This window comes from Tigriopus californicus, chromosome 1, assembly GCF_007210705.1.
Source record: "Tigriopus californicus strain San Diego chromosome 1, Tcal_SD_v2.1, whole genome shotgun sequence".
Lineage (NCBI taxonomy): Eukaryota > Metazoa > Arthropoda > Copepoda > Harpacticoida > Harpacticidae > Tigriopus > Tigriopus californicus.
In genome coordinates this window covers 10,106,062-10,124,363 of record NC_081440.1, presented here as the reverse complement: position 1 = coordinate 10,124,363, position 18,302 = coordinate 10,106,062, and the positions used below count along the sequence as shown (strand labels likewise).

Below are 18,302 nucleotides of genomic sequence, written 5' to 3'. Positions count from 1 at the left end.
ACCTCTGTGCTCTCCTTTTCCCACTTATCATTTTCAATAGAGGCCTTAATTTTATTTGGAAACAAATTCAACTTCCTTTGAAGGCTAGCCAAAACTACTGGATTTAAATTGCATCCGCACCTTTATCCTAATTTTTTTCGTTGTTTGTTTTTTCACGGGCTTTTCTAACCGCTACAGGGAATATAATCTCCAGTACTATTAAAATAAAAGGTTGTAATTCGTCTATTTATTACCTTCAATCTTTACATGATATTTGAGTTGCAGACCGAACTAGTCCTTGAATGTAGGGTTGATCTGGAATGCAATCTAAAAATCTGTCCAAGTCTGACTTAAAAGATGCTACCGGATCAACAAGGCCTACATATTCCCTACGAATATTAGAGGGAAGCGAATTAAACAATGAAGGAGCCCTAGAAAGAAAAGATGTGTACTTCATTGTTCGAACTAGCCTGGATTCTCGAGGGCTTGAAGGTGCTCTCAAAACGCACATTAAACTTCTACGATCACTAGAATGGACCCTAAAACCTGGGTTGGGACAAAGCTCATGGATACTTTTGAAAACGTACAGTATCAGATACCTTTCGTACTTTCTCTGAACACTGTACAGTCCCAACTTTTTTAGCCTCTCCCAATATGAGAGCTCTCTCAATCCTGTGATGTTCCTAGTGAAACATTTTTGGACTTGTTCGACCATTTGCAAACCTGCTGAACTCATTGGAGCCCAAATGGGTGAGGCATATTCAAGATGTGGCTGGACAATCGACTTGTACAGAGTTAGCATCGTGATGCTATCTCTGGACTTAAACGTGCGATATATCCAACCACACATTTGAAAAGCCTTACCCACCTTCAGCTGGATATGCTCATCGAACTTTCCATTATTTTGGAGGACTACACCTAGATCTTTCATAGATGAGACCTGCTCAATATCTTTACCTCCATTATCTACGAGTGGAGTATTTAAAGGAGTTGACTCAAACGTTATTGAGCGGAATTTCATTCCGTCCAGGGCCATATTACTCTCAGTAACCCAAGAATAGATTATTTCCAGGTCCTTTGCAAGGCTAGTGGAATCTTGGCCATTCCTACCAGAAACTAACTTTATGTTGTCAGCATAGGAAGAGAGACTGGCAGTAATACTAAGCTTTTGAATCAGGGCAACGAATATGATTAAAAGGCGGGGCCCTAAGATGGAGCCCTGGGGAACCCCTGATTTGACATCATGTATGTCACTAAAGGATCTCTCGACCTTAACAATTTGCTTCTTACCCTGAATGAAGCTTCTTATTCAATTGAGGACTTTGCCTTGGATCCCAATGGCATGAAGTCTATTGAGTAAAATGAACATAGCTCAATCAGTTGGGTCACTGTGCTAAAATGTGCCCGGACCCGTCCTGGCTAGGAGGAGGGAATTCATTGACTTCAAGAAATTCAACAAGTTTGGACTTCATGAGCTTCTCAAACACCTTCGCAATATTCGAAGTGGAAGAAATCGGCCTATAGCTACTGGGGAGCGACTTATCTCCCCCTCTCTAACTCTTTTCGTTGTTGAATGTGCTCTTGAGTATTGAATGAGGCCTTGAACAAACTGTAATCTAATTCTTTTGTAGACATGTCAAAAACAACGGCTGATTTGCTCCTTTCGGCTGTCATTACAGGGAAAAAACAAAACATCAAATGAAGTATAAGACATCCAAACAAACCTGAGATATCCATGACAACATCTTTAAGTATATTTCAGATTTTATTTACCAAAAGGCATTGCTAAAATGATACGGAAACATGCACCAGATTCTTTTAATAGATCGTTCTCAAGTACTACTAGTAGTATACAAGTGCTTTGCTTAATCTGATATACAATGGAAAATGTCGGGCAAAGAGTTATCTAGCGGGTTTATGACGAATACGGTAGCTTTTTAGATGAATAAAGACTGTCATTTAAATAGATTCATCCAAATATCTCTGGCTGTCAGCCTGAACTGAGACTTGCTCCATCCATTTCCGTTGAATTTTTTCACGATCTTGGTGAAATTACTATCTGAGCCCCATCATAACCGCATTAGGAGATCTGCTTTGAGAGAGAAGGGTAAAGTAGCTCAAGTTTAAGCATAAAGCTAGTGCAAAATATAAAGTATTGGCCGAATTTGATGTGCTATAACAGAAAAAATATCGTCATAAGAAGCACATTGCTTGAAAAAAAAATGTCTTACATTTTAAAGAGATAAGGTTAGGCCAATACATTTCCATCAAACTTCATGATATCTAGATTCAACATTAATTTTGGCTCGAAATAGATTTTTATTTTGCCATTTGCTTAAGGTGTGTAGGCGCTGTTTGGAGCTAGTGTCCTGGAAGAGAATACTGTGACTACCAGACTTAGGGTATAAACAAGTAGCTGCTATGCCACACTGTTCAGTGGATTTCTTTTCTTTGTAAAATGATAACTAGAGTCAGAACAATTTTTGTTTTGCATAAAAAATAATTTTCAAATATTTTGGCGATTTTGGGGCCCAAAAAAATATTACTGTCAGTTTTCATTTTTTTACCTTTTTTCTTATCTTCCTGCAATGATACGTAACAAAGAGAAAGATGACTTCTGAGAACAAGGACTTGATTCATTTGTGGATCAAATAAGTCATAAATCTAATCATTAAATGAGCAAAAGTGCCCTAAGTAATAGCACTAGACTCTCGAAAAGAATCAATTGTATACTGTACCATAACATCGGAATCACTAAAAAACGTGTCCTAATGTCAAGCGTTGTAATAAAGAATAATTAATTTCTTGTCAATAAAATACAGAAGCTCCATAGATCATCCAGTATATGTGATAGGATACGGTCACAGCCTCAGTTTTTTTTTAACCCCATTGCGCCTAAGCACCATCTTTTGGATACGTAGTCATGTATCGAACGTGAAAATGACACAACTTTTTCCACACATAATTTCCAGCATATCTCGCAAATGCCGTTAGTTTGAACACATTCAAACTTGAATTTTAGTCATTAAATAATTTCACCCCAAACAGGATTGAGGATCGTGAAAAAATACTGATTGTATATCCCTAAGGTCACGCTTAATCTTGCGTTGGGCGATTGCGCTGACCTTGCCTTAGAATTGTTTTATATATCGCAGAAATTTGGAGTAGTTTCCAAATCAAATATGTGGCCATGTGTTCGAGAATATGTCATGTCAAAGCCGTATGTGACCACAACATGTTTCAAAACAAGTGTCGTCTAAATGCACCATAAGCATTATAGCAAAATGGAAATCAAATCTAGCAATCATAAAGTTCAATGGAATTGTATTGGGCTAACCTTAGGCCTTAAAAATGTAAGATACTGCTTTCAAGAATGATGCTTCTTAAGACGGCGCTCTTCCTAACAGAGCGCATCAAATCCGCCAAATACTTCCGGGTAGGATACTTTTAGCTCATATACCTCATGCCCTCTTAGCATATGCCTTTGTGTGGTGGTTCCTTCCGTTTTTTTTTCGAAAATTGAACTATCCAAAATGTTTTGCTGCTTCCTAATTTTACCTACAACTTTTAGTTAACTATCGATTCTGTAATTCAGGTCTTTAAGAAAATGTTTAATATCATAGGCAGAAGTTCCCAGATCAGAATGGAAGCAACTTCATCTTACCTTCTTCCCCGTTTCATGTCTCGGAAACCTTAGATGTATTGAGTATAAAAACATGTAAAAATACCATATCTTGGTTTCATAAGTATCATTTTAAGTAGACTGCATCCGTTCTTCAATGGGGCACCCCCTGCATGGTTTCGTGAGTGCATATTTTGAGATGCGATATGTACCCAGTTGCACCTACTGCGAGTATCAGATAGTTTCGTGAACGCACATTTTGAAATGCGACTGGGTAAAATTTAGTACTGTCGCATTTCAAAATGTGCGTTCACGAAACCACGTAAGGGTGCCCCATTAGAGGCCACATAGTTATTGCAAAATTGATCTCAACATTTCTCGTACTAATTTTTATAAGAACAAAACTTCACATGCATTATTTGTACTTTGCCAAGAGTCTATGAACAGTTTTTTTCCTTTTTTTGTATTTCAGTCTCTACACAATCAATTGAAATCGACGAGAGTCAGTTGACTGAATAGTCTATTCAAACAAATATTAATGAATAAATAATGCCAATAAATAAGGGTCATAATAAATAAAGGGTTGCAGCGAATAAAGAAACGGATGAGCAAAACTGTCAATCTGATTTTTGATGTGGTGTTTCTGAAGTTGTTGGGAAATTGGAAAAGTAAATGTTCATCAGTTAGTTGCTACTGCGTGGATCATTCATTTTAGTTGTAATGGCACAGAGGATGGTCAATCGACTCCAGTGAAGCCCCTCAAGCTTTGCTTCCCAATTACAGGTGTTCTGGAGGGAAGGATTTTTCACTTTTTCTTCGTTCTGTGCCCTCTTTTTGATTGGATTCAAATCTGCTGGCATTCCATCGAGCTCACTCATCACAATATACAAGCAAACAGACTGACGTTCTTGGGACACTTATACATCAAGCATTATTCAGGTACACTATGCACTCTTAGACTCACATTAGGGTAGAAGTGACGTGTTTCTGGTTGTAAGAAGGCATGTTGGGGTATCAAACACACAATCACTTGGCTGAGCATCCTTGAGGGCCTTCAAACGGCCAATTACAAGCAGTAATCCCACTGTCAAATCCTAAAACCACAGGACAAGGGAACACATGCACTGTGTACCTCTCAACCCATTTGTCCCAATAGCACTCATAGAATTTGTCACAATCCGAAGGATGTCTGAACAAGCCAGGTCGCTCACAGACTTCAGGTCCAATGGTATCATTGAATCCCCTGTAACCACCGGGGCCAAACTTGTCCCAACTGGTTCCGGTAAATTTACTTAGAACGGCAGGTTGTTTTTGAACTGGACGTGAAATAGCCGTGACGCCATTTTGAGGGAAGCCTGATCCTTGTCGACCACCTCGTTGTCCATTGGGCCCAGGTTTGCCATTGAATCCACCACTTCCATTTGATCCTGGCCTACCATTATAACCACCATTTCCATTGCTTCCGTTTGGTCCAGGACGGCCATTATAACCACCATTTCCATTGCTTCCGTTTGGTCCAGGACGGCCATTATAACCACCATTTCCATTACTTCCGTTTGGTCCAGGACGGCCATTATAACCACCATTTCCTCGACCTCCAGCGGGACCAGGACGACCATTATATCCACCGTTTCCATTTTGCCCTGGGCGACCGCTGGAACCACCATTACCATTTGGTCCAGGGCGACCATTGTAGCCACCATTTCCAATACCACCAATGGAACTAGGGCGACCGTTACTGCCTCTGTTTCCGTTTGGCCCAGGGCGGCCACCATAACCACCATTTCCAGTACCGCCAACAGGACTAGGGCGTCCATTGTTGACATTCTTTCCATTACTTCTGTTTGGTCCAGGGCGACCATTATAACCACCATTTCCACTACCACCGACAGGACCAGGGCGTCCAAGGTTGCCATTATTGACATTAATTCCGTTTGGTCCAGGGCGACCGTTAGAACCACCATTTCCACTCCCACCAGCAGGACCAGGGCGGCCATTGTAACCACCATTTCCATTACCACCGACGGGACCAGGACGACCGATGTTGCCATTATTTCCATTACCACCGACAGGACCAGGACGACCATTGTTGCCATTATTTCCATTACTACTAGCTGGTCCGGGGCGGCCATTATTTCTGTTTGGTCCAGGGCGGCCATAGTAACCACTGTTTCCGTTATCCCCACTGGGACCAGGTTGACCATTATAACCACCATTTCCATTACTTCCATTTGGTCCAGGCCGGCCATTATAACCGACATTTGTATTGCCCTTGGTCGCACTGGGGCGTCCATTGTTGCCCCTGTTTCCGTTTGGCCCAGGACGACCAATGTTACCGTCATTTCCATTGCCCCTATTAGGACCTGGACGACCATTGTAGCCACCATTGCCTTCAACAAGGTCAGGGCGAGCCTTATTTCCATCAGTGCTGTAACCTGTTGATGAAGGCCGTTGCTGATATCCACCATTAGCTTGCCGTTGATCATTATTATATCTGTCTGTCGGTTCTTTGTAATCTGGTCTATTAGGTTTTTGTCTTCTATTGTCATTGTCATTTCCAAGAGATCCCCATTGGTTGTTGCCGGTGCTTGGGGGTGGTCCTCGGTATTCATCTCTAGTGGGTTGAGGTGTTGGGCGCTTATTTGTCAAATCATTCCTATTCGGATTGATGGGACCCTTATTGCTTGATTGGGAACCACCAAAAACAGTGTGAAAGCTGGATCCTTGATTGGGTGGGGGGCGTCTTTGTTCGAAATCATCAGGGATGGAATGAGGTCCATTTGATAGCGTGGCAGAGGTGAACCCACTAGGAATGACAGAGGCAACTTGTGGAATGTTATTGTAGTTTCCTGGGCGAGAATTGGATTGCGAAAATGAAGATGAACCAAAGCCGGAGACGTAAGGAGCTATCGTAGTAGTGACGTAATCATAGACTGCCGTGGTAACAGATGAAAGATATGATTTGTCTTGATCAGAAAAATCGGGCCTGTATTGTGAATCATCCTGATATTTTGGTCTTCTGTCCTCCTGTTGAGGTGGGGCAATACCACCATCTTCATAATATGGCTGCCGAACACTTGGTATGTCCTTATTATACGAGGGTCTGAAACCATATTCAATCTTTTCAGGTACAACATCATGTTGATATTTTGGCTCTTGATAATTTGGACGTTGGGATGGAAGGTCTGGCACATATGGAGGCTTGAATCCGCCGTACTGAACCTGGGGTGGTCTGAAAGATCCGTTATCAGTATTACCAAAACCAGGACCATTCTTGGGCTTTCTTTGTGGCAATTCTAAAGGATTTGATGGAACAGGATAAGTGTAGCCGGAATCATCACTTGTTTGGTATCCAGGTGTGCTGGATGGATATGAGGGTTGAGCAGTAGTAGAAGGAGACTGATATAGGGGTTGTCGTGTTGTGGGTTGATACTTGGGACGTTGCGTTGTTGATGGATAAGCTGGCTGTCTTGTGGTAGGTTGATATTCAGGCTTGCGAGTCGTTGATGGGTATGATGGTTGCCCGGCAGTGGGTTGGTATTGGGTCTGCTGAGTTGTTGATGGATATGAAGGCCTTCCAGTGGGCTGGTATTGAGGTTGCCGAGTTGTTGAAGGATAAGATGGTTGACGCGTTGTTGGTTGATATTGGGGATTGCGCGAGGCCTCATAATCAGGTTGGGGATATTCAGGCCGGGGAGAATTAGGTCGATATTCAGGTTGTGGATAGTTTGGTTGGGCACTTTCTGGATCATATTGCTGTTGCGGGTAAACCGGGCGGGAAGGTTCTGGTTGATACTCTTGTTGTGGGTATGTTGGGCGGGCAGATTCTGGCTGATAGCCTGATTGTGGGTATACGGGGCGGGCAGTGGTTGAAGGATTTACTGGTCTCGGAGTTGTCGGGAAGTAAGGTCGATTTGTTGTTGAAGGATAAGATGGTCTTTTTTCTGGGAGCTCTAATGGATTTTCTGGAACCGGGTAAGTATAACCATTGTCATCACCAGTTTGCTCCAAGTTAGGGCGTGGTCTGTAGTTGGGCTCTGGTTGATAACTTGGCCTCTCATATTCCGCTTCTGGTTCTCTATAAGATTCATAGTTTGGCTCTGGTTCATATGGTCGTCTCGTTGTTGAAGGATATTGGGGTCGAGCAGTTGATGACTGGTATTGGGGTGCTCGTGTCGTTGATGGGTAGTTTGTCTGTTTTGTTGAAGAAGGATATGAAGGCGATTGAGTTGTTGAAACGTAGGAAGGCCTCTGAGTTGGCTGATATGGTCTCTGGGAGGATTGGTAGGCAGGTTGTTGGAAAGCACTCGTAGTGGAAGGGTAAGACGGCGTTGTTGGCCGGTACGTTGGGGATGGAGTCGTGGGAGCATATGACGAGGGAGAATAGGGCGTTGTGTTAGGAGAAGTGGGCTCAGGGGTCTCGTAACTAGTTGTAGAGGGTCCAAAGCTACCAGGTCTGAGTCCAACTTCACCGGGGTTCGAAACAGCTATACCTGCATTGGGACGTCTCTCGGGAAGTTCTAGGGGATTTTCAGGTGTTGGATAACTGTAGCCAGCCGATGAAGATGGTGGATAATTGGGGCTAGCTGTAGTTGACGGGGTATATCCAAAATCTGTTGTAGATAATGGAGAACCATAACTAGCTGGTGAAGAGGGAGAGCCATAAGCAGCCGTGGAAGAAGGAGATCCATAACTAGCCGTGGAAGAAGGAGAACCATAGTTAGCTGGTGAAGAGGGAGAGCCATAAGCAGCCGTGGAAGAAGGAGAACCATAACTAGCCGTGGAAGAAGGAGAACCATAGTTAGCTGGTGAAGAGGGAGAGCCATAAGCAGCCGTGGAAGAAGGAGAACCATAACCAGGCGTAGAAGACGGTCCATTGTAGTCATCATATCCAACTGTAGATGGATTATTGTTTTCATATCCGGCTGATGGAGAGGGATTGTAGTTTGAACTAGCAGAACTTGAAGGGCTATTATAGTTGTAACTGGGGGTGGTAGAAGGGTTATAGTTGTAGTTTGCTTCGCTTGAGGGATTGCTGTAGTCTTTAGGTCTACGTTCTTTTTGGCCTTGATTCCTAGAACCATAGGCAGTTTCAATGATTCCGCCACTGACATGGCCATTTCCTCTAATAATTAGTTCAGGAGACTCGCAATTATCGCAAGAATCAGACGCTATTTCGCCATAAACAGATCCTGAGGACCCATAGGCTGACCCTTGAGTAGGAGCAGGATAGACTTGTCCTTGAGTGGTAGATTGGTAGATCGGTCGTCTAGAGGACGATGAGTACACGGGTCTTGCGGTGGTGTATGGGGTACTGGGCGTCTGGTAAGAAGCTGGAGAGGGATTGTATCCATCAGTGGTGGGCTTCTGGCGTTGGCGATAACGGTTATTGCTAACTGGTTGTCGGGCAGGAGAACTTGACTCATATGCGCCACTGCTACCACCAAATGACTGTCGAACAGGGCCTCGGCTACCAATGCCTCCTGGTTGCTTTCCACGACCCCCAGCGCGTCCAAAGGACTTCTGTTGTCTGGACGGTAAGCGGTTTGGTACAACTCGTTGATTTCCAGAACGGGTTCCTCCGCAAGCAGGGACCAACCACGGCCAATTACAGATTAACAACTCTTCATCAAATGCCAACGAGAAAGGACATCTAAATTCGTAATGAGTGAAAGTACCATCCCCTTTATGGTCCAAGCAAGCAAAGAACCATCGGCAATTTTCGGGATCAACAAAATATCCTTCGGCTGGGCAAGAGTATTCTCGTGTTGGCACAGGGAAGATCTCGGAAGACCCATCACAGGGAGTGGCTTGGGAAGGCCAAACGCACACTTCCCAACGGTCATCAAACACAAGACCATTGGGACATCCATATTCAAAGATGGTGTAATCATTTTCATATTGATTGAATTTAACACACCGATAGAATCTAAAAAAGAATTCAGCCAATTAATAGTTACGGCTATGCAATGTATGTAGACCATCAGTTAATATTACCTTGAGCAATCTTCAGGGTGTCTATAATAACCCTGGCGGGTACACTCTAAGATGGTCTCGGAGTTTTGTCGGATGCTGGTTATTTGTCCTTCTCGATCAACCACTCTGACAATTCTGAATGGAGATACATTCACACCCGAAGTGGAAACAGGAACAAAATTTTGAGCATCAGCATAGAGATCTTCCTCCAAACTATGAACGATAAGCTGACGGGGTCTTCGGTCCAACTCGGACATGGTTTTGAAAATGGACTTCACTAAAGAAAATTCGCCCTTGCCACAAATGTTATCAACATCATCGGCATCAATAGTAAAAAGAGCCACGCCGGCCAAATTCCTCAGCAAAGCATACTTAGTCTAAATGGAAAAATATAAACATTGAATTAAGATCATTAACATAGACAAACATCATTGGTTTGATAAATTGAATAATACCTTAATTTTCAAGCTATTAGCATCATCAAAAGCGATCCAATGCTTGGAATCATAGGCATATGGACCTGTACGATCTTCTTCTCGTTCCACGGTCCAATTTCCTTTCTTCAAGGTCTTACACACCTAAAATAAGTTGGTACTTTTTTCAAGGCTCTAATTAACAAACAGAAAAGGTAACGGGAATGATTACTTGTTGGTAAGTCAAAGCAATCGGAATCTCAGCCACTGATGAGCCGGGCATATTCTTCTCGGCATCCAACAACTTGAAAGAGTTACCAAAAGCTGACCCTGAGAGAATGATCTTCGAATCCGTGGCTCCAAGACTAATGATAACGTCCAAAAGTGAGTCCTACAGGAGTAGAGGTTGCTTGTGAATAAATCAGCACCAATTTGGTTTGAAAGAATTAGCTTACGGCATTGGCAATGTCAGATACTCCCATGAGACGACTGTGATGATAGGTAGCGTTATTGGGCAAGGTCAAATTGTGAGAAGGAAGAGTATAAAAATCGACGAATCTAAGGGAAGAAAATAAACATTTGGAAACATTTGGCCTTTTTGGCGATTGCACTCTTTTCGACTTACTTGTTCAAAGTGTCGAAATCGTAACCCTTTACAAGATATTCCGGGTTCGAGGCTAATCGCAGGAACACTTTAAATCCTTTGTTTTTGGCATCTACCTCCTCGTCCAAGATTAGGTCGACCAAGGATTGCAGATCATCCAAAGCTTCCTCATCCTCTAGGATTGGGGCCTCGGTTGTAACTGAATGAGCTTAGAAAGAATCAACATTGAGTTTGTGTATAAAATTAAGCTTCGTTGTCCCAAAGAAAAGAAAAACCGAAAGTTCAGGCAAAAAGAACCTCCTGCTGGGTATTGATTGACGTTGAAGAACCAATTGTCAAAATAGGACGACAATACCTTTGAAATAGGTACATATGATTCCAATCGAGTTCAAATCAGCTCAGTTGTCTTTAAAGACTTAAAGTTCAGCTAAAAGCTAAGCCATCGAAAGGTGTTCAAATAGAGACGGAGTAGAAAACTGACCAAGGATACCAACCTAAAGACCATCCAAGAGTCAATACATTCAAAAATGACTTCATAAGTTGAGACAAATTTCAATGGTTTCATGCAGATAGTCTGGGAAGTTAGTTAATCATCGGTCTTAAAAGTATGTTTGTGTGCGTGTGTTCTGTTTAAGTAGGGTGGTGGTTATTTGTGCTGTCACGAGAGGGAATCGATCTTCCCCACCAATCCAATGCTCATCTCGTGGATGCTGCTACTAATTGGTTGATTGCTTGCTTGCTGCTCACCTCGCCTCGCGTCGGACTTTCTAACTTTTTTGACAACAGTGACTCGTTGCCGGTGTTTCCGGCCACGCCTCAGAAGCTGTGGGTGTGTTTTGGATGTTGTGTGGGTGTGTGATGTGTGGCTCGAGGCGCTTTCATCCTCATTACCTGTGGTGGAGTCACCTTCGTCGCTGTCGCTTGGGTCCTCATCCTCGTTGGCCTCCGTGGCTTCTAGGCTAGGAGACAGAGTAGTAGTAGAACTTGAATCTTCATCATCGTCGTCAATGTCGTCGTTATTGTCGAGAGTGGGCGTGGTTTCAGCAGGGGTGGACTCATCAGAGAGGGGAGGGGAGGTGGAATAGGACGGGGTGGTGGAGGGATCAGTCGTGGTGCTGAAAATGGGGACAGGGCGAGCAGGTCAAAGTCTGGAATTTCAGACGCTGGGTGATGTCAGATCAGAACCTCTGGATCCTTGGACAATTGGATATTCACGTCGACAGAGAAAACAAGAGAGAAGACTTCTAGAGTCTAAGAAGGATGGGTCTTAAGATCGTGAGGTCCATTCTTGACCTTCAGAGGTGTCTGTGGCTGTCAAGATATTACTCGTAATTTTACATATATGTACGGCTTCAGAATGCTGGTTTGCCGTTCAGATGGTCGTCGTCGTCATCATCGTCGTTGCTGTCGTTGTTTCGATCTCATCTGTAACAATACAACGAGGCTAGAAGCTATGGACTCATTTTTGTTCAAGCATTGGATAGTGGACAGATGCATTCATTGTGATAAATGGCCATGCCAACACTTGAACATAAAGGGATGTCGTTGTTGCGTAGGTAATAATTCATGCCCAGCTTGACCAACGACCAGAGACTCTAAATATTTGTGCCATAAGACTCGGGGTCTCGCCTTGTCATCTTATGGAAGGGGGTAATCACACCGCTACCACTCCTAATAATGCATCATTATCTTCATGTTGAGTGGCGTCAAGCGGACTTTTTTTTTCTTTCGCGAACCTATTTTTCGGGTTCCTTTCCAAAGTACAAGACATTAACAAAAGGCGTTTCATTCATTGAGCATGGCATGAATGTTACAAGATTGGCCCCTTGAAAACACAGAGGCGATTAAAAACCCAGAAGTGAGTGTTAATAGCTACTCTAGCGAACGATATGGCTTGACTCGCTCTCAAAAAGAGTCGCGCAATTTGGCGCCTTTTCGTACGAATTGCATGAAGTCGAAGTCTGGGACCGATTTCCATAATTTAGGTCTCTTTGCATGATGAATTGTGGCTTGAACATGGAAGTATTCTAGATTTATGAGTCATTTGCCACGTCGGTAAACCTATACGAGGCTCGCTTCCCTGAATTCGGGGATAATACGAAGGTTGTTGTTTTCCAGAGGAGCCATTTGTAAACAAAAAAGGTCTCATTTGTTACCCATCAAAGTCCTGGTCGGCGACAGTGGAGGTGGGGGAAGCAACCTCTTCTTCTTCTTCGTCTTCTTCATGATCTTCTTGTGCCGAACGCCGGTTCCTCACGCTTCGAGGTGTCACCACAACCTCATTTTCGACGGCAATTTTGAGTCGCTGAAAGACAAAAGAAGAATGCGAATTCCAGCCTCTCTTCAGATCATGATCAATTGATCACGCTCCAAGCTAAAATAGAGATGAAAAAAACCTCCTCCTTTCAACAACATTTCGTATGTCTATCAAACCCGAATGATCGCGGACTTCAACCCGTTGCCGACTTTGATGGAATGATTTGCATGTGCAAAAAAAAATGTTGGCAAAACTGTGCCATTCATTTCCTCGAAACGTGACGATTAATTTAATTGCATTTTGATTGCTTGGCAAGATTGGATGCGTTCATACTGAACCGCCCTTCACGTCTTGCGTTCATACAGCCATAAATGTCATGCCATCGTCGAGATGGACCGGGGTCAAGAGATAAACGGGGGGTAAATGGGCCACCATTCCCAATTACAAGATAGTGAATCGTCCAATCGCCGGTTGATACTCCCCTCATTCGAGAAGGGGGCAATTAGTGTTTGTCTTGGCGCTCATTCATTCTGTGTTCACTTTCTAGTTCAACAATAAATGTCGTCGACCCACTCACTGAGTCACTCACTCTCTCACTCACTCACTCACTCACTCACTCACTCCGTCCACTGGCTGACTTGCTCACTTGGGCACTTGAACTCACCTTGGCATATTGAACGAGCTTGTCCTTGTCCTTCTTATCCCCGGTCTGAAGTGGCCATTCCCAATCGATCTCCACACCGTTGATGATCTCATCTTGGTAAAGCTCTCCGACGGATTTGGTCAAGTTGTCGAATCGAGCGTCGCTGTTGACCAGGGAAGAGAACACGCCCGATTTGATGGCGGACCCACCCAAAGACAAGATCAGTGACAGCTTCGGATTGGCTTCCTTGAAGGATGACAAATCGGTCTTGACTCCTGAAACGCAAGTGCAAACCAAAGCCGGGCTTAGTGGAGCATTCAAAGAGGAATCTCAATCACTCCATTCATCTCAATTCACATGGCATCCTTAAACAATTGGGACTAGCCTTAACAAAGAGTCCCTTGGCTGACTTTGGCCAGCAACAGGCAAGTCATTCGTGCCGCATTGAATGAAAACTTGGGTGAATTTGATTTCAGTTCAGCATGAGTTGCTTGATTTGAAGACGATTTCAGGCGTTCCAAAAGTCTTCCTTCCTTAACTGATCATCTAGACGTCGTTGAAAGTCAACACTAAAAAGAAATGGATACTTCAACGATCTTGTTCATTGGGAAAGTTGCCAAACCCCTGCTTCACGATCACTTAAGAGCCACTGATAGGGATTTAAACGTGCTGAAATGACCAAATGGGCCATCATGAGTCGTGCCAATCACATCTGAAATTGGTTGAGCCCCGCTCAAAACTTGATGAACAGGAAACAAATGTAAGTAGCCGTCAAAGCTGCGCTTTGTCTGAGTGGCATGGTGTGTGTGTGTGTGCGTGTGCGTACCTGAGTGCGTTCTCACGTCAACCTTACATACGACAGTATGCACACCGAGTAGGTACAATAGGTACCAGCACCTTCCTTGAGATGCATTCAATTGACCCGAGGCACACTGGTGATTGGCCCGAAACTTCAGAGTACCACACTGGCCATAATGGTCAAAGGGACAACGCTTCATTACGGAATGAGAACATGGGCATGGAACACGCTGAGACTCTTTGTTGAGCCATTATTAATCAAGAGAACAAGGTCCTGTGATCTATTGAACGATTTGGAGGGAAAAATGCATTCAATCACACCAAACCTTTCAATGAGTCACAATCCCTTACTTCGTGACAATCTGAATCGGAATTGCAATACCACTTATCGCGCGTTTCAATCTAAGGGAAAGACTCACCTACTTCATCTGCCTTATCCACGTGTACAATCTCTGGCATTTAGCGTACCTCATGAAGTGCTCAAAAGCTTAATTAATGAAGTACATGGCAAACAACAAGAATAACCCCATGGATCACAACCGACACGACCAGAGAAAACCATGGTTGTAATTAACTTTTTTTATTAAGTTGAGAGATGTAACCAATTTTGGAGAGAAAGGATATGCCAAAGATACCACACTTGGTTGGTAGTGACTTTGAAGTAGGACCAAGTGCATCTCTTCTGGAAGACACGTGTTTTTGCTTAAATTGCAGCATAACCATCGGGATAGGAGTAATTACTCAGTTGCTGTGGTTGTTGCAACAACAGCTCTTTTTCTCTCTATTTACCGTACGAGCACTATCCACATGTACGTTGTGGTAGTATGCAATTATTCATGTTGTCGACCTCGGGAGAGGTTCTATCTTGGCTAACGAAATTTGCCGATGGGCGATTTGTTTTTGTGCGTCAAATACGATCAGAATAGCACTACGTGTATATAATATACCGCAGTCCATAGTTTGTAACACCAAGAGCAAGCCACCACTATATAGTAGTGTGGAGGAGGTGGCTCTATCATGGGCAAGATCTCCTTAAAGAGGAGCAACATATTCAAGACCAGATTGTGTGTTGGATGGATGATGGGGAATCTGAGCATGTTGCCTTCTCCACCTTCCTTTTTCGTACTTTGCCGCTCTTCTCACTTCCTTATGTTTTCTCGCGGAATGTAGCCAACGAGATTTGACGAGCAGCCACCATCGTCTTGGTCTTGAAATTGAATTCCTCCGTCTCTTCCAAGTATTACTACCCATACAGGAATAATTTGTTAGCGGTTGACTTCAAGCGATTGAATTGAAAACTCGCCGACCCAAATGTTGTGGCCGTTTTCGTGCAGAATTTTCTTCAGATTAGAATCATCCGGGCCATAACTGTCAGACTGGGTTCAATCTAATGGCTGATGTAATCCCATCCTAAGAAATGATCTTTCTCAGCTACGAGACCTTTACTTGGTTAACACATACAAATTACGGTAGAATACTTGCACATCTGTAGGTAAACCATGGAGATTTTGGGTAGTGAGGAATGAAGATTCTACGGTTTCGTGCTTTTGGCTTCATACCCAGGTTGTAGAGAGTACATAACCAATAATAATGGCTTTGCTAATGCCCGTTCCAACCAGAACTAGCAGCATCAAAATACACATTGCTACAACGTTTGGGTAACTCCCTCTCAACGTAAAATGGGGCGGCCAAAGAGTGATTAAAAGGGCGGAGGACCTCCATGACCAAGAAGAAGGAAGAAGACCAAGGCGGCAGCGGACACAAACCTCAAGGACGTGATCCAGCAAAGCACACTCAGAAATCATTCCGAATCCCGAAAAGTCATCCTGCATGCCGGAATGTGGATGAAAGGGAAATCCAAATCTTGACTTTTCAGTTCCGCCAACTCCATCGATCTTCTTGATGGATCATGAATAATAATCTATAGCAATTTCACTTCTGCTTGAGTCTGGTCAGATGAGATAAGTTTTGATACCCATTCTGTAGGTGACAGCCAATGTCATACTTTAAGTGGTGAACGTGGTATCGTCAAACCATTGTGTTGTTAGCTCTTTCAACGCTTCAATGTCGGGGGGTGAAAAGCAGTAGGAGGGTCATAATTAATCACTTAAAAAAATAAAACAGATTTTTTTTTAAGGAGCCCGAGAGGCTTTTTTTTTCCTTTTCAATCTCGTTCATTGTTGACTTGTTAGCCGTTGCAGGGCTTAACAGGAGATGAGTCTCTGATGTATCATAGTAGAAGGTCACACTAACATCCAAAACTTCAGAAGTGAGTTAATCAGTCTTGTGTCAATTGGTATCCGGGACGGGATACAAACAAATGCTCTGCTCGCTCAGTCTTAAGGAGACGGAAGCCGGATTTTGCAAAAAAAAAAAAAATCAACGTCATTTCACTAGACAAAAACCAAATCGTTTTCATAGCGATGTTGCTAAACTTCTTCAGCCTACCTGGCAGACTTCTCCGGCTTCTCCGGCTCTTGTTACAGTACATAATCCCCTTGGGATAAACAATCCGACCGAGGGGGTCCAACATTAGTATTGAGATACGATTGTTTCAAATCAATTCAAAAATTAATGTAGTAGGAAGTCTAAATTCAAAATATTTCCCCGACAACGTTATTGTCTCGAGGCTGTTAGGACACAGCGTGCTTGCCAGCCATGCTATTCCAGCGCATTCATTCTTCATACGTGAACTTTTTGATTGTACCTAATGGTCATGGCTGGAGGCCTCGGTCTTAAAATATGCCTCGATAACTCGGTCAGTCATCAATATCACCACCTTTCTATGTAGGGAATCAGGATTCTGGATTAATCATTTTTTGTACCAATCAATGAGCGTCAATTTCCGGAACTTCATGGTCCAAGTGACATCTTCAAAAACCGATTCGTTATGTCCTGGCTGAAGTGTTGCTAAAAGAGCTCCCGTCCTAGTTCAAAACAGCTTGAGGGGGAAATTTGAACGAAATAAAAAGGAACTTCGCCACTGAGCGATCTAATATCTTGAAAGTTCGGAGGTTGAATTGTTTCCTTGCACGCACAGCGCACAGGAAACTACTAGACAATGCAGGCAATTGTTCGAACAGTTACAATATCCATAGTTACGTCGGCATCATTGACTATCCTGATGATCGGGGACTAACCAACCAAAAAAGCCACCACATTGGTTGCATGATATGAGCTATTCAGCAGAATGATCGAGTCGCATTGTGTCAATCAAGCGCTATCATTATCTCTTCGCCCCGTTGTTGTTATTACTTGCGAAGTGATTACTGAGCAAATTGGAGCCAAAATTCGTTGTACTTGTGGTCGATCCACGAACCTCTATTAGCAACACTCGATTAACACCTTCGCTTCTGACTGGAGAATAAAGGAGAGACGAAGACTGGTAAACCTGATAGTTCCTTCCAATTGGTTCACTTGAACCAGATGTTGGTAAGTAGTTCCGAAGATTACGGCTAATCGTGAAAGTTCATCGTAGTTTCATCCCACGTATCATACCAGAATGTGTTTTCATCATGAAAATGTGGTGGTAATTATTGCTATTACCATTATAAGGATGAGGATTACAGGCCACTAAAACAGCCATCAGAATAACGAAGAGGGGTTCGTATGTAGTAAGGCGAACGTGAAGAAGACGCAACCATTTTTCTTTCAATTCGAAGGAAATGGTCGGGCTGAATATTCACCTCCTATAAAGTACAATATCAATGGCATGACCTTTAATGCAGTTCAAGTTCAATGATGATCAAATCGAGCTCTTTTGAATAAAAAATACGTCAATACGTATGCAGATTTCCAACTCTCAGTCTTGTTCTAACATGCAATAAGGAATGTATGAAGTGCAACTATCCGGATTCTTTTGCCTCTTCTGGAGGTCAAAGAGAAAAGAAAACCATTGTTTGCTTTGCATTCAATGGACACGCACCCAGTAAGTAAAGTAAAGCATGCGACTGTTTTGGCAATTCTGTTGTATTTTTGAGTGCCATTCAATGTCATTGGCATTCCCATCC

At 43.2% G+C, this 18,302-nt stretch overlaps 1 protein-coding gene across 1 annotated transcript; it reads right to left on the bottom strand.

Annotated features, from left to right (window-relative positions):
- Positions 1-4,018: 4,018 nt before the first annotated feature.
- On the bottom strand, positions 4,019-11,210 carry LOC131884597 (mucin-2-like). Its single transcript, XM_059232431.1, has 6 exons — positions 10,616-11,210; positions 10,446-10,548; positions 10,223-10,381; positions 10,033-10,155; positions 9,599-9,954; positions 4,019-9,530 (listed from the first exon to the last, which is right to left on the bottom strand). Exons 2-6 carry the CDS (start codon positions 10,470-10,472, stop codon positions 4,628-4,630), a joined length of 5,568 nt encoding a protein of 1,855 aa, XP_059088414.1. The 5' UTR covers positions 10,473-10,548; positions 10,616-11,210; the 3' UTR covers positions 4,019-4,627.
- Between the last annotated feature and the right edge of the window lie 7,092 nt (positions 11,211-18,302).